The 15,147-nt window shown below is 42.6% G+C and overlaps 1 protein-coding gene across 2 annotated transcripts in view; it reads left to right on the top strand.

Annotated features, from left to right (window-relative positions):
- The window catches only part of LOC144753541 (uncharacterized), an 869,206-nt gene that overhangs the window by 647,441 nt on the left and 206,618 nt on the right, over window positions 1-15,147 (top strand). For both annotated transcript variants that reach the window (XM_078641195.1, XM_078641196.1), the window contains exon 14: window positions 4,271-4,439. In XM_078641195.1, coding sequence (XP_078497321.1) covers window positions 4,271-4,439 — 169 coding nt within the window. The remainder of the gene's footprint in view (window positions 1-4,270; window positions 4,440-15,147) is intronic.

Below are 15,147 nucleotides of genomic sequence, written 5' to 3' on the forward strand. Positions count from 1 at the left end.
CAGATTCTTATAGGTCTGATGATATTTTTCATAGTTTCTTGAAAAAGTTCTGCAGCAGAACCTTTCCAAAACATAGTCTTTTATACCTAAATAAACCCATGTGTGTAGAAAAAGTTAAGTGCTTTATTGTTCATCTGTCTCTAATTGATGATATCCTTTGTATAAATCCATTTTTTTTAAGTACAACCACAATATTTAAAAAGCTGATCATATCAAATTGCGTTCATGGGTGCTTGTCTCTCTAAATTGCTAAATTTGGTACTCTCATATGCGCATATTTTCTAATATTGCCAGTGTTCTTGGGATTGGGAAAATTAACAAAAAGACGTCGCTCACATTGCATATTAAGAACGCTGTTAAACCTGTTTTGCAAACTTACAGACCATAATTTGCCAAACCCAAGGAACTAGGGGCCAGATGTACGACCAAGTAAATTGTGCATCGCAAATTGCGACTCTTTGGCGAGTTGCAATTTGTGAGGAGCAATTTACTGTGTACAGCAGTGTTTTACTCACTGTTAGCGATTCCCAATGGGATCGCAAATTGAGAGGCTCACGAGTATTAATGAGCCTCTTGCAATTTGCGACCCAATTGGAAATGGCAGGCCCTCCCAGGTATGGTGGCCTGCTGAGCTCAGCAGACCACCATGTCTGGGACTGCTTTTAAATAAAGCAGTTTAAAAAGAAAATATGCAGCCCGTTTTCCTTTAGTTGCATTTAAAAAAAAAAAATGAAACGTTTCCCTTCATTTTTGAAGGGCAGGCAGTGGTCCCTGGGACTGCCTGCCCTTAAAAAAATATTTTCCCTTGTGTTTGCAAAGATGAAGGGGTCCCCTGGGGACCCATTCCCTTTTGCGACCCAATTAACACCCTCTTGAAGAGGGTGGTAATTTGCAAGAGTTTTGCGACTGCAATTGCGGTCACAAAACATTTGTACAGAGGGTTGCGCTCGCTTTTAGGAAGGGAACACCCCTTCCTAATAGCGAGTCGCAAAACCCTATTTTGCGAGTCGCAAAAAATTGCAATTCGCAAAATAGGGTTTGTACATACCCCATGCCATTTTTGCATGCGCAAACAGTTTCGCAAACCCGTTGGCGCATGTGAAAATGGTCGTACATCTGGCCCTAGGCCACTTGCTGGCTCAATGAAGTCCTGTTGCAAAAGAGAATAGATTTCATCTTCTCCTTTATGCAAATGTATAGGGACGTGTCTTAGAGTTTGCACATCAGTTTTAATACAATGTGAGGGTCTTATGTTTTTTCCCCTGGTTCTTTGAACAGATTTGGATAACCTTTCTATGCATGTTGCATTGAATGCCATAGCAATCAGACCCATTATCTGATCAGTAACATTGTTTTATATGCACTGTACAAGAACCTCTGTTTTAATACATGATTTTCTTCTTCGCTGGACATATTTCCATATCGTACGTCTTTGTGAATTTCCCTGCGCACATTACATATTTCCTGGTTTCCCACTGAAATACACTTACATTTAGTGCATTCAACATTGGCTTGGTGTGTAACGTTCGTATTCATTAATGCACATGATATAACATGTTGCTCCACTAACCAAGGCAAAAGGCTCTTCTTGATTTTCCACAATAATATCTTTAGGTGCGGTTTTTTGAAACGTTGCCCCTTTGCACATAGGCATATTTGCTAATTTCATTTATTAATTTCCTTTGTTTTTCTCCTTTTTTATCTCTTGCAAATACAACCAATCACTTCATTCTTATTCCTTATGATCGTCTTGATCTCTCTCAGAGTTATGATCTTCCATTCCTCTTATATATTTTCAACTTCCAATTTCTTTCTGAATTGTTTTGATCTTGCTTTGCACACACTACTAAAATGATATAGTTTTCCATATTTATGACATCTATTCCCTGTAGGTGGATCAACCATGTTGATAGCTTGCTTTTGAACGTTACATTTTCCTTCTTTTTCTGTATATTTTCTCATCATCTGAAAAACTTGTTCTATTAGTTTCAGTCCTCTTTTTTCCATGCTAACTGTGTGTTTTTGCTCTGGATTCTGAGCAAGTCAACTGAAAAATCACTCGCAGATCACATTTTTTCCTAAAAGTTTTTTCTAAATTCTATTGAATTACTTCAATAATCCCAGCCGTATTGCTCCCTGTTTATTGAATTCTTCATATTCACAAAATGTTGCTTTCTTTGTCTTGTTGCAAAATCATCCATGGCTTCATCTGCCTTCTGGCATGCAATACTGAGCATATATTCTTCAAAACCTAACTTTCATTAAGGATCGAATCTTTCACTTAAAGATTTGATTAACCCTCTGTATGTTTTTGTATCTAGTTCTGGAAATGTTACTATCAAATTGGAAATGTTACTATCAAATCTTCTGTATCATCTCCCACTAATTTAAGCAGCATATTTCGGGCCTATCAATGTATTTATTGCAGGGTGCTGCTTCACTAAAATGCTCAAATCTTCTTTTTTATTTCTCCCATCTGCGAGCAAGTTTTTATTGAATCAGACAGATCAAATGGCAATGGTCTCCGAAAAATTGTACTGGAAATATTTTCTTCTTCCTCTTGTACTTCCTATTTCACTTTCTTCTTCCGCTATATTTATTATCTGTTGTAAATATATTTTCAATTATTTATATATATTTCGCATGTTTTTCTTCTTTACATGACCTAGTAATGAAACTTTGCATTCATTCCTATGAGATGTGCCTGGTTTCAAGATGGCCACAGAGATTTCAGATGATCTCACAATATTCCAATTGTTTGAGCTTGACCCAAGATGGCTGCTGAAATTTGGCTAGTCTTGCCTTTATGTGATACGATTATCAGGCACTTCAGAAAAGATGCATAATACTAATCGGGTCTGTTTTCTTAATCTGTCGAAAATGCTGCTTATCACAAATTCAGCACATCTAGAATTTTCAAACCCAGGGCAGCTTACTACAAACCCACATCCAATGTCATTCCAGAGAGCGCTTACAGATACAGTGCTTCTCTTGTTTCCTCACTCGTCGTAGCTAGTCTGTCAGGACATGTGCAAACTGGTAAGAACTCTGGAGATGCAGGTAGATGCCTGCATATGAATGTATTCTGCTTATCTTCATGCTAACCAAGCATAACGTTTAACTGTCACTCCTGAGCCAAACAACCAGAATGTGTTTTACAATTGTATGCCCATAGCAAACTATTAACCCTCCAAGTTAGACTTAATATACCCCACATTCTTTATTCTGACCTCCTAATCTAACCTCATGTAGTATGACATCTGCGAATGAGTATGCAGTTATGGATCTCTCGCGCCTCTGTACATTTGGATTCAAGCTACTGTACTTCACAAGTGAAGCCCAATTTATCAGAAACTGCCCACTGTTCTGTATAGAAATGATGCTGTCAAGCTGCTTAGGGCAGTTTGCTCCTGTTGGAGTTGGGCCAGGCTGTTTTGCATGTGGTTGGCCATTTCCCATAAAACCACAGCAGAGCACAGAACAGAGTACAACTGAAATAGCATATTCCCACAAGTTACAAGCATTCTCATCAGTACGCTTGCCTTTAAATTTGAGAAGACCAAAATCTAGCCAGCGATGATAAGTATAACATGGGATCATGGACAGTTTTTTTTATTTAATTTTACATCATGCCAACATATTGCCTTCCAGCCACTTAGTAGTGCCCTGAGAGTCCAAACTGTGCAGAAGACTTGATCAGCTTCCAGGTGGTACAGAAGTCCTCAGAAGTCTGGTAAATCTGGGCTGGAACAAACCAACTTTGGATGGGTCTGTACACTGTTCAAAAGGGCTCGGTCTCTTCTTCAGGAGAGAGGAGGTGGGCACTGAGGTGTTACAGGAGACACTGAAGGCTTTTGTGAATAGTGGTGCCTTTGTTAATGTAATTAAGGAATCACACAAGGAATTAATAATTAATGCAAACAATCTAAAGAAAGAAGTGAGGAAAACAACTTTCATTATCAGGAAAGGAATTGAAAGAATTCCGGGAATATTTATGCAACCTTTTTTCATTGTGCATATTAGAGAGGCTTTTGGCTGATGGTTATGAATACTGGGAACAAGACATGAGAACATAAAAACTGTGCAGTTGGGCATTTAACAAGGTGCCAGAGGGTATAGGATAGGAAATGTTCCCTCTCGTTGTAGTGTGCCAAGCGACTGAAAACATGCTCAGAAGTGATCATATGACCCCAATACTGGAATGCGTTTGAAGTGCCATATTGTGGTTGGAGTTACAGGTCTTTTAATGCATCATCATCCATTCTCTCAGTCCCCACAGGATGAAGGAACAGGTGATCAGAAGTGTTACCGGACTGGCGCCTCCATCAGAATGCACCAAGACAACAGACGACACTGCATTGCAGGAGGCGAGTAGCCATGTAAGCATGTTTCCATGGACTGGTGGCAGCTGTAGCAGTCATGGAAAAGAAAATGTACAGGTGAGTAGGAATCACACCAGTAGCAGTTCCTCCACAACTATATTTTAACTTGAAAACAGGTACATTAATTTAGGTGAAAAGTCAAAAGGTGCCAATCCTTGCGTTTTGCAAATGCCTAAAGTTGATGGGAATTCTATGATTGGTGACATTTTATTCTCTATTCTGCAATTATCCAGAGAATTTTGAATTCGCATTTTTCATAAAAGTGGTTACTTCCTTTTGGAATGTGAGGCTTTTTTTTCCAGAATACTAAAGTTTAGAAAAAGTGATGGATGAAATGCTTTGAATTAATGTCAGCCAGTGATAATTTACTTGGGCCCAGCTATATGCATATCAGTCTTGGCTCTGCTCCAATGGGAACAGTCCAGCTCAAACTGCTAAGCCAGATCTTTCCTGAACCGGAACACAAGCAACCCATGACCAGTTTCGCCCTTGTTATGGCCTCCTCAGCTAGGTATAGCTTGTTTCCAATGGCAAAGTGTGCACAAGACCCACGTCTGGACATACCCTTGGCCATTTAGGACGTTATATCAAATACACAGAAGGTGATGGGAGGAAACTGAGGTGGCATAGTGGGCAAAACATTATGGATTGGGATGCGGCCTGAGCGATCAACAGTGTCTGAGATTAATTCAAGCATTCAATCTGTCACTTTTTTTTTGATACGCTAAGTGTGATGGGTATGCCCAGACGTGGGTCCCGTGCCCAACTGTGGAATCAAGCTATACTTGGCTGATAAGCCCATAATAAGGGTGAAACTGGTCCTGGGTTGCTTGTATTTCGGTACAGGGAGGACCTAGCCTGGTAGATCGGGCTGGACTGCTCCCACTGGAGCAAGGTCAAGGCTGATTTGCCTATGGCTGGATCTAAGTTGAGGTGGCATGGTGGGCAAAAACAATGGATTAGGATGCGGCCAGAGCGATCGCCAGTGGCTAAGGGTAATTCAAGCATTCCACCCATCGCTTTGTTTTTTAATACCCTTTATTTTACTAGAAAGTCTACACTGTCAGACTATTATACTTCCGGGGCATAGGATTGGGAAGCTCCATGGTGGTGGGGCCTGCTTCTGCATTATGCGGGCTTCCTGGCTGATACATTAGACCGTGAGCAATGACTGTGTGAGAGGTTTATAGCCCCCCTCTAGACTGGGGATAGTGAGGGGCATGGGCTGCTTGCTAACCAGCACAGATGACAACTGAAAGTGTGAAGTTTGCCTATCTATGTGGTGTGGAAACTGTCTGGCACACTGGGAGCTCTGCTCTGGTAGTAGAAACACTGAAGCTGCTTTAATGGAAATGCTGTTAGACTCAAAGGCAAAGAAGAAGCAGGGGAAGTTGATCCATCCCCAGCAACCCCATCCCCCACCCCTCTTGGGGCATAAATGCAAAAGACTGTGGTAATCACCTGAACAGGGATGGGAATAACAACTGTCAGGGTGGCTGATACTTCCACTTTGGAGAAACGTATTTGCCATTAATGACACTTGGAACATGCACCTGGCCTGATAGACTTAATTGATATTGTTGGATGGATATTTATTTTAAGCAAAGGTCAGATACTAGTGTTGCCCTCATGCTTTGTCCCATTACTCTGTGCCCAACATTTGATTGGAGATACTCATTAGCGACAAGCAGTGTACCCCTGGAATCTGAATGTGATGATATTCACCCCCTTTTCTGAATCATTTTGTCCACCATAAGCGTGGAAGGGTATACTCAGATGTGAGTCCCTTGCTCATTGCACCATCAGGATTCAAGCAAGCCGGGCCGACGACGCCTGAAATGGCAGAAACCGGTCCCCGGAAGCTTGTTTCCTTCCCAGTATAAGAATTGGCTTGGTAGTTTGGTTTGCCCTGTTCCCATCATGCACTGGGACAGGAACAGACTAATTTGCATATAGCCAAGTTCTGAGCTGGGATGGTGCAGTGAGCTAAAAAACGGTGATGGATCAAGCCCTGATCTTTGGACTGGGTAAGAGTGGTCTGCTTAATTCAGGCACTCTGTTCATCACCACCCCCTTTTCTGAATCGATATTCACTTGTGGTCACCCAATTCTTCAGAGCATTGCATTGTATATATTAACTAGCAGCCCGTCCTGACGTTGTCCGGGTATGAATTGCTGTCGGTCAGTAGTATATTGTTTTGTAGCATTTCGTTTTGATAGCATTTCTTATCTGTGACAGGCCTGTGAAACGCTCCGATTCACAGTGCACTGCTGATGCACTTAAGAGTGCGCGTTCAGTAGTGTGTGAACTCGAGTTTCCCTACTTCATTTTTCCTTGCAATATTATATAGCGCGAACTCGACAACATGGCATGAGCACAATTTACATTACAGAAGAACACATTCATTTGTGGTAAGCAAGGGGAGACAAAGCGATTTGCCTGGAATCGCAGGATGTTGAGCTGATGCCGAGTTTGGAACGTAGCTCCCCAGCTCTAAAGTTCGCAATTCTAGAACTTGTGGCGGGAGGTGTGTCTAAAAGTGTATGTCGGTGCTGGCCATCAATGAGAGAGACCTGTGCATTTTTCAAATCAGTGGTGAAAAAATATGAGTATGTTGCTGGAGATGTGGGCCGCCGTGCCACCAATGTACTTACCGGGGGAGGGTAAACACCCATTATTCCGCAACTTTCTTTCCGCATACCATCACTCCGCATACTTTCATTGCGAAAGTACCATGACTTCGCAATGCCATTATAACGCATGGCATTACATTTTATATGCTTTTACCACGCATACATTTACAACGAAATTCATTGTAAATGCATGAATGGTAAAAGCATATATTTTTTTATTGTTTGGATAAGGTAAGTATGGGTATAGGGGTATATGTTTTGGGGTACGGAGGTATATGTTTTGGGGTGTTTGGGTATTTTAAGGGTTCAGATATCGTTTTGGGTTATGGGGTACAGGGGTAGTTTTAGGGTTTAGGGATAGGTATGGGTTTTGGGGTACAGGGATATTTTAAGGGTTCACGGCTAGGTTTGGGTTTTGGGGTACAGGGGTATTTTAGGGTTCAGGGGTAGGTTTGGGTTTTGAGGTACCGGGGTAATTTTAGGGTTCAGGGCTAGGTTTGGGTTTTGGGGTACAGGGATATTTTTAGGGTTCAGGGGTAGGTTTGGGTTTTGAGGTACAGGGGTATTTATAAGGTTCAGGGCTAGGTTTGGGTTTTGGGGTACAGGGGTATTTTTAGGGTTTAGGGATAGGTTTGGGTTTTGGGGTACAGGGTATATTTTTAGGGTTAAGATGGGTTAGTGTTTAAGGGTGTTGGGGTATTTTAAGGAGCAAGGGTGGGTTATGATTATGGGGTGCAGGGGTATTTAAAGGGAGCAGGGGTGGGTTATGATTATGGGGTGCAGGGGTATTTAAAGGGAGCAGGGTGGACACCCGGAGCTGGAATGTACAGAACCTGGGAAGAAAAAACAATGAAATATTGGGCACAATGCTGGCTTTTTTTCCCCGTAATCCCGCCCCCGCACACGCCCAGGCCCCCAGCACACGCCCACAGCAAACAATATAGGACATGGCATGAAGGGCGGAACGTCCAACACGCCCCCAGCTTTTGTCACGCCCACGCAGACACACCCACAAGGGACTACTTTGCTGGCACGGTAATTTTACCTTTTAAATGTATATGGTGGGCGTCTGCATAGCCTATGTCCTGCTGCAACTGCCCTTTCCAACGCTGTATTGGGTGTTGTGATTGGTGCTGTGGTTCCTGAGATTACTCGCCTCAAAGGTTTGGGCTCTCTCTTTATTATATGGGTATGGATATCTGTGAACCTCCTAGGATTGGGGTGCCTATCTTGGGCAATGGCATAAGAAAATTGTGGATCCTGGAAGACCGCAGAAGAATGAGCAACATGAAGTGTTAGTGGAAAAAATGGAATAAGAAGTTCTTCCTTTGCTACTTTCTCCCAAAACTCACAGGAATAAGCTTTGACATACCTTTGGAATTGCAAAGTGTTCACAGGGTGCACAGCAGAAATACCTAGAACCAGAATATTCCACGTCAAATCATTGCATGCTTCCTTAGGCCTCCATAGGCTTGTTAGATTACAACAGTGGCCAAAAAGCATGGTATGTTAAAGTTCGTGGTTAGCAAGATTTACATCTCAGCAGGCTTCTCCTATGAGAAAGGCATAAAGGCGAAAATATTCCTAGCTCTAAGACTCACACTTCGAAAATTGGACATATGCTTTTACTTCCTTGAACCAGCACCCATGCTCTTTACCTCTAGATAGAAAATCAAAAGAATATGCCATCCTGGAAAAACTGGAACAATTTCTTCACACCTACAACCGATGGAGATTTCTCATGCTGACCATAGTCATGAAGCCGACTATGATCACATACAGTAGCTGAGACTCCTGGGATTCAAACAAAATCAGAACCGTTAGAATCAGGGGCAAGTCGCTGAGCTAGGAGGCACAACATCAGAGAACGGCGAATAGCCACAGCGAAAAATCCAGACCACCTCTGAAGAACTCCTAGATTATCTCCATTGGATGAAACACTTGGTAGCCGTGTATCAAATTCAATTCTCCCCCCAAGGGAGGGCAATTAAATCTTTTTTAAACAGGTTATCTAATTCACTCAGACAGAAGCTTTGTTTTTATGTGATGTGTATTTTGTCAAAGACATCACTGGGAGACACTATTATCCAAGGTTTGTTCAAATGGATACATAAACACCTGCAATTATGAGGTTGTTTTATATGGGGTTGCACACATCTATTTGTATGGTTTCTATTGTGCTACTGAAGCATGGTACACCGACCTTTCACAGATCACACCGCAGGGAAATCTACGTATCCCAATATGATTAAGTATAAACAGTCAGTTTGCTTACAAGTTTAAAGTTTACTTTCTTACGAAATGGGCTCAGCCATGGTTTGGCTCAACTGTTTAGTGCCCACTATCTACACCTTGCAACATAATACCATGAGAAGTATTAATGTTGCGTTTTGTAGACCATGCAGCATTTGACATATTACTACTTATCTACCCTACTTGGTGAATGAGTTGTGGTAAACATCTATTTAATTGAGTTACACATATTCTTATTATAGGGCTTGCTCAATAGTTCTCCACTATGCAGACTTAACTACCACTACATTCTCACTTTTTCCCATAAACAAGGCAGTATACTTTGAACCTTCTGATCTCTATCTGAAGATGACACAGCCAGGAAAGAAAGGTTCTTACTCTAGTCTCTCTTAATGTCAAACTGCATTAAGAGGAAGAAGGTCTGTGTCTGTCAGAGAAACAAACACATGTTGTAGCCCTAAAACAGGACAAATACCTGTCACAAACAGAATGTGAACATTTGAAGGGTGATTGGGTTGGTAAAGTGATATTTGCTTATAAATCTCTACTTCACTTCCCCGGTCTGTATACCTCACTGCCCTGGTGTAGTGTTTGTGGAAGTGTAGTGTTTGTCTCTGCCGTTCAGTAGTCTGAGGTCCTGGTCAGATCTGCAAAGTCACTTTGTCTTTGTCAAACTGAAACTATAAGACACAACTTTGACAGTAGAATCTCTCTACACCCCAGTGGGGTATAAGAGAGAATACCTTTCTGATCTGTCCACAAATGCTTCTAGATTGTGGGAAAATTAAAGTGCTTGGTTGGCTGAAATTTTATAAATGACCCTATCCTTGATAAGTCAGGCACCCCTGACCTTGTTAATAACTGTGATAGATATCTCCTAAAGATCTGGTGACAGCCCATGCCTTAGTTGAACCATGGAAAGTGATCTGTCCCAGGGAAAGGGACTACACTTTTACCACTTGTGCTCATGGTACTATCTCCCTCATTGACATCATCCTTTTATGAGCCTCCTTGGTACAAAAGATCCCCTTACCTAGAATGCTATCAGATAGAGAGACCATGATCTTGTTGAAATATGTTTGGATCTGAACCTGACAAAGCCTCCAACAACAAGTGGGCATGAGGACAGCAAGATAAAAGCTGTCTGACGATAAACAGAGGCTATATCAATCATTAAGGGCATTTTTTTTTAACTCAGAAAGTTCCCTTAACTCGGCTCTTTATTTTTATTTATTTTTGAAGTTTTCTATAGCGCTGTCAAGACCCAGAGGTAACAGAGCGCTTTACAGTAGAGAATAGCATATAATCAACAAAAGCATGACATAAGAAGGGTTTTGATAATCTATTTTTTTCAGCATCTAGGAGATATGGCAAGAATCAGCCATGCAAAAGTCCAGAGCTGCCCAGATTGCTTTGGAAGATACCATTCCAAGACTCACCTTAATGTGCAACTCAAGCCCATGTGTGACGACATCCCTTACGAAAGCTAACTATGAGCTCTGCAACATACATACTCTCGAGCAGAATACTCACTTATGGGAATTAGGCAGCCATGTGAGGAAAAATCTGACAGAATTTTAGTGACACAGCAGCAAAAACAAAGGGAATTATATTTTCAAAGAAGAAATAGCCAGACAATTGACAACATGAATATGAGGAAGGAACATGGGAGGATTATTTTCCAGCAGAATATTACAATATAACCCCTACAGAGGAGCATAAATTACTACTTTATGGAGATGACATACTGCTCACTGGTTAATGATGCATTGGGTGGCCCAAGATATACAACGGATAGAAGACATGTTGCAAGCACTAACATTAAGACTTTTGAGTCTTTTTGCCAAGACCTCATTACTCCTTTTTCAACACCGGAAATATAAATACTGCACCACTGCCTTTCATGGGTTTTAGGCCTGAAGGATGTGATCCTGGAGGATATTTCTATATTTGAATAGCTCAGCAAATTGAGTACTTTTAAAGGTACAGTCTCTCTTCTTTATGGGTATGTTTTGTGTTTTTTTTTTTAAACAGACAGCTACTGATCTTAATGGGTGGAGGGAAATCCGAATCCACACTGATTTCACATACAAGACCTGGGACGGCTTACCTACCTCTCAAATCAAGATGCTACTTGAGATGCATCTTAAATGTTGTTACTTCAAAACCCTTCATGCTTGGCATTGGTCACTAGCCCGCCTATAAGCTGCACGTCAGAGCTAAACCTCTGAATCCTAGCGATATCGACAACCTGGGTGTAATAAAGTACATATTCTGTGAAAATGCCATATTCTAGTGCAGTACTGGGCACAGGCCTTGGTGGATATGTGTTACGGGGTAGCTAGACTCCTCACTGCGAAAGAAGGACATGAGTGACTTCCCAACCATCTCTTTTCTGTAAAATGTGAACCTAAATATAATATAATGACCTTTGTTTTTTTGGTACATTTCTAAGGTTTTGTAAATTTTATTTCCTGACTATAACCTCCCTGTAAGTTTTTTCCAGTGAAATTCTATCGATTTTTTAACATAAAGAAATATTTAATTAACATATGTCAATCCAATGGCCTTATTATAAAGGTTGGGGGCATGCAGCCCCCTTCCCTGGGCCAATATTGGCCCCGGGGACCCCAACCCTCGGGCCCACCCAGTAAATGGTGGGTGCCCTGGAGCCTACCCAGGGCACACACTTGATATTTAAAAAGAGGAGGGGGCACATTGCCCCTTCCACTGATTTCTGGCCCCAGGGACCCCATCTCCTTGGGCCAGGCCATGTTTATAAGGGGTAGGGGGCCCTGGGGACCCCATCCCCCATTGGCAATTTTTTTAATAATTGGGAAGGGGCTGCGCGGCCCCTCTGTCAATTTTGGCCCTGGGGACCCCATCTGCCAGGCCCCAGCCATTGTGTCAAGGCAGAGGGGGCACACAGCCTGCTCCCTGGGCCACTTTCGGCCCTGGGCTCCCCATTCCGTGGGGCCCAGCCTTTCAGATAAATAGGAGGGGGCATGCAGTCCCTCTCCCTGGCCAATTGTGGCCCTGGGGACCCCATCCCCACAGGGCCCAGCCAAGAAAGTGTGTACCCACTTCACCATTGTTGAGGGCCGTGGGGGGGGGGGCAATGCCCAACCAGCTCCCTGCCTCCAGCTGGAACTGGCATTGCTGCCATTCGCTGGGAGCAGCTAGAAATGCTGCTCCCTGCGGGTGGGAGCAATTTTTTCATATGTTTCCCTGCCCGCTTTACAGCAGGCAGGGAAACAGATGAAAAGTCCGCTCCCAGCAAACAGGAGCATTTTTCATTCTCCGGCCAGCGGTTTTTGGGCCTTATTATGAGTTTGGTGGTCTGACTTCCGTAGGACCATGTCTGCCCAAGCCAGCAGCTCACGGGCAAAGACCGCCATATTATGAGTTGACCACTGGGCCGGCGGTGTAGACATGGGGATTTTGCAGCAGTGGTGAGTATTTTTACGAAATATGTCAATGCCTGTGTGTGCATTTCAACTGTATATGCGCTGGGCGCACGCATATGCACGATATATGTGGAAAAATAACATCTACCCATTACTCGGGTTCAGCCCATATGTGGGCAGTACTGGCAATGGGTATATGCTATGAAAAGGACTCACCTGTAGATCACTGTACACAGGGTCGTAATCCCCAGGATCAAGATCATGCTGTGAAGGTGTGGAGAAAGGGAATCACATCAGACTCTGCCTGGAAGAACAAGAAAGAGGTGAGCCCCCCTCAAATCCTTTGTCACCGCCACCTTGAAGCAGGTTGTCGTACCCCAACTGTCCGCTTGTGGAAAAGGCAACTCCTGTTACGCACGGCGGTAAAGCTCCCCTGTACCGCCCTATGGCAGCTGCCATCCCCAATCGCAAACACGGCAGTCGGCGGTCTGGTGGTGGTCTCAGCAGTCTTTGCAAAGGCGATCCGCCCAACTTATGTGGCGGTCGGACCACCAAGCTCTCCACGCTAGGACCTCCACCACGAATACAGCTGTCCACGGGACATAATAAGACCCTAAGTGTTTGCTCTCACTTGGTGTGAGCTTTAAAATTGCTCCTGCCAACCAAGAGCAAACACGCTATGTCCTTTATAAAAAGCAGCTGAAGTAAGTGGCAAACTAGTTTAGAGCCATTTGATGAAATTTCCAAAGTTATTAACAAAACAAAAATTGCTTTTCCTATGGTAAGTAGGCCCTAACTATAATTACCTACTGGTGACCACTAGTAGGTATATATATACTGGCTACTCACAATCGCCACATCCGCACTGCATTCACTGGTGCTGGTACACAGGTGTAGCACCAGTCTAACACTGAAGCAGCTTCTCCCTCCAGGAAGGAGATAGCCACACCTGGATAACAGTTCCAAAAGACTTTAAGCAGTCAGTTACGCAGTTTGGCAACTGCCTTTATCAAACCGATTTGGGCCCAACCAACCCTGAATAAAAACACCAAAGTGACTACAGTGCAATGGATATGTACAAAACAGCATATTTTTTTAATGGGCAAAATTGTCATAGTACCATCGTATAACTTACAATCCAAATAGACATCCTGTTAATCATATTGATATGCAAATTGAAAGAATGCCTAATATTCATATCTTCATATTCAACATAATTCCTTCAATATAATTGATAAGCAACACTTTGTGTAGCAATTTACATTAGTTGTCATAAGTACACTGATAAAATTAAATAAAAATAAATTTAAGGCATTTCTTGTCCACGTAATTTCCTAAAGTGTGATAAGTGGAAGAAGTAACTACAGTGCAAAAGTGTCAAAATTAATTAACTAAGTTGTCAAAACATGGTAATTACTTGTACCAGCCAAATTACATAAAACAATAGTGATGTTGTTTTAGACCGGATACGCTTAAGGTAGGGTTTCCCTAAACCTTTTGCTTTTTCTTCATGGGTTTTTGCTGATTCTCTGCTTGTGGCCTTAGGGCTTTGGGCACTTTCCCACTGTAAATGCAGTGTGAAAGTGTGCGCGCCCTTCCTACAAGTGTTAGGAAGTGGTGCTTACCTGATGTTTTTAAAACATGTCTCAAGCCTGCCATTGCATGCCTGTGAGTGCACTCTTTTACCTCTGATGTTTTTAACCATATTTCAAGCCTGTCATTACAGGCCTGTGGGTGCCCAGTTGCATTTATGCTCAGATTGGCCTTTCTAAACCACTGGCCAATCCTGAGGTGACCTTTTACTACCACTCAAGCACACCTAGGATGTCTTGAGGGGTGAAACAAGTGGTAGGTGAAAGGCAGGGCAGGGTCACATGTGCGTTCCCTGCCCAGGTACAGAAAAATACCCATGTGTGTTTTCACTACCTATTAGGTTTGCTCTTCCCATAGCTTAACATGGGGGACTGGTTGAAATTACTTCAAACTGCAATAGTGGCTTACAGTGGAGCAGCCTCATCATGTTTCCTATCATTGGATTCATTGGAATCATAATTACTAACCCTTTCCTGTGGTAAAGGTTGATTTGTCATTGTTAGCTTAGAAATGCAACTTCTAGAAAGTAGGCATTTCTCTGCTCTAAAACTTTGTGTTCCTTTTAGATTGACTCCATTCTAAGCTGGAGGCTGGGGGAACACATCTGTGCATTCTGCATTGAAAGCTATCAACATTGGGCATGCAACTGGAACGACAGACCTCTACCATTTGAGGGCCTGGCTGGATAGATTGGAGGGAGAGTGTGAGAACCTGGGATGTCAGGTCACCTAGGTAGCCTGGCCTAGGGGTAAGGCATGCAATTCTAGAGGCACAAGTGTGAGGTTGCAAACCACCCAATAGTAAATCCACGCAAAAGCACACAAAAACAACACTACACCAAAGTATAGGAAAATAAGTACTGCTTTATAAAAATAATA

This window comes from Lissotriton helveticus, chromosome 5_1 (assembly GCF_964261635.1).
Source record: "Lissotriton helveticus chromosome 5_1, aLisHel1.1, whole genome shotgun sequence".
Lineage (NCBI taxonomy): Eukaryota > Metazoa > Chordata > Amphibia > Caudata > Salamandridae > Lissotriton > Lissotriton helveticus.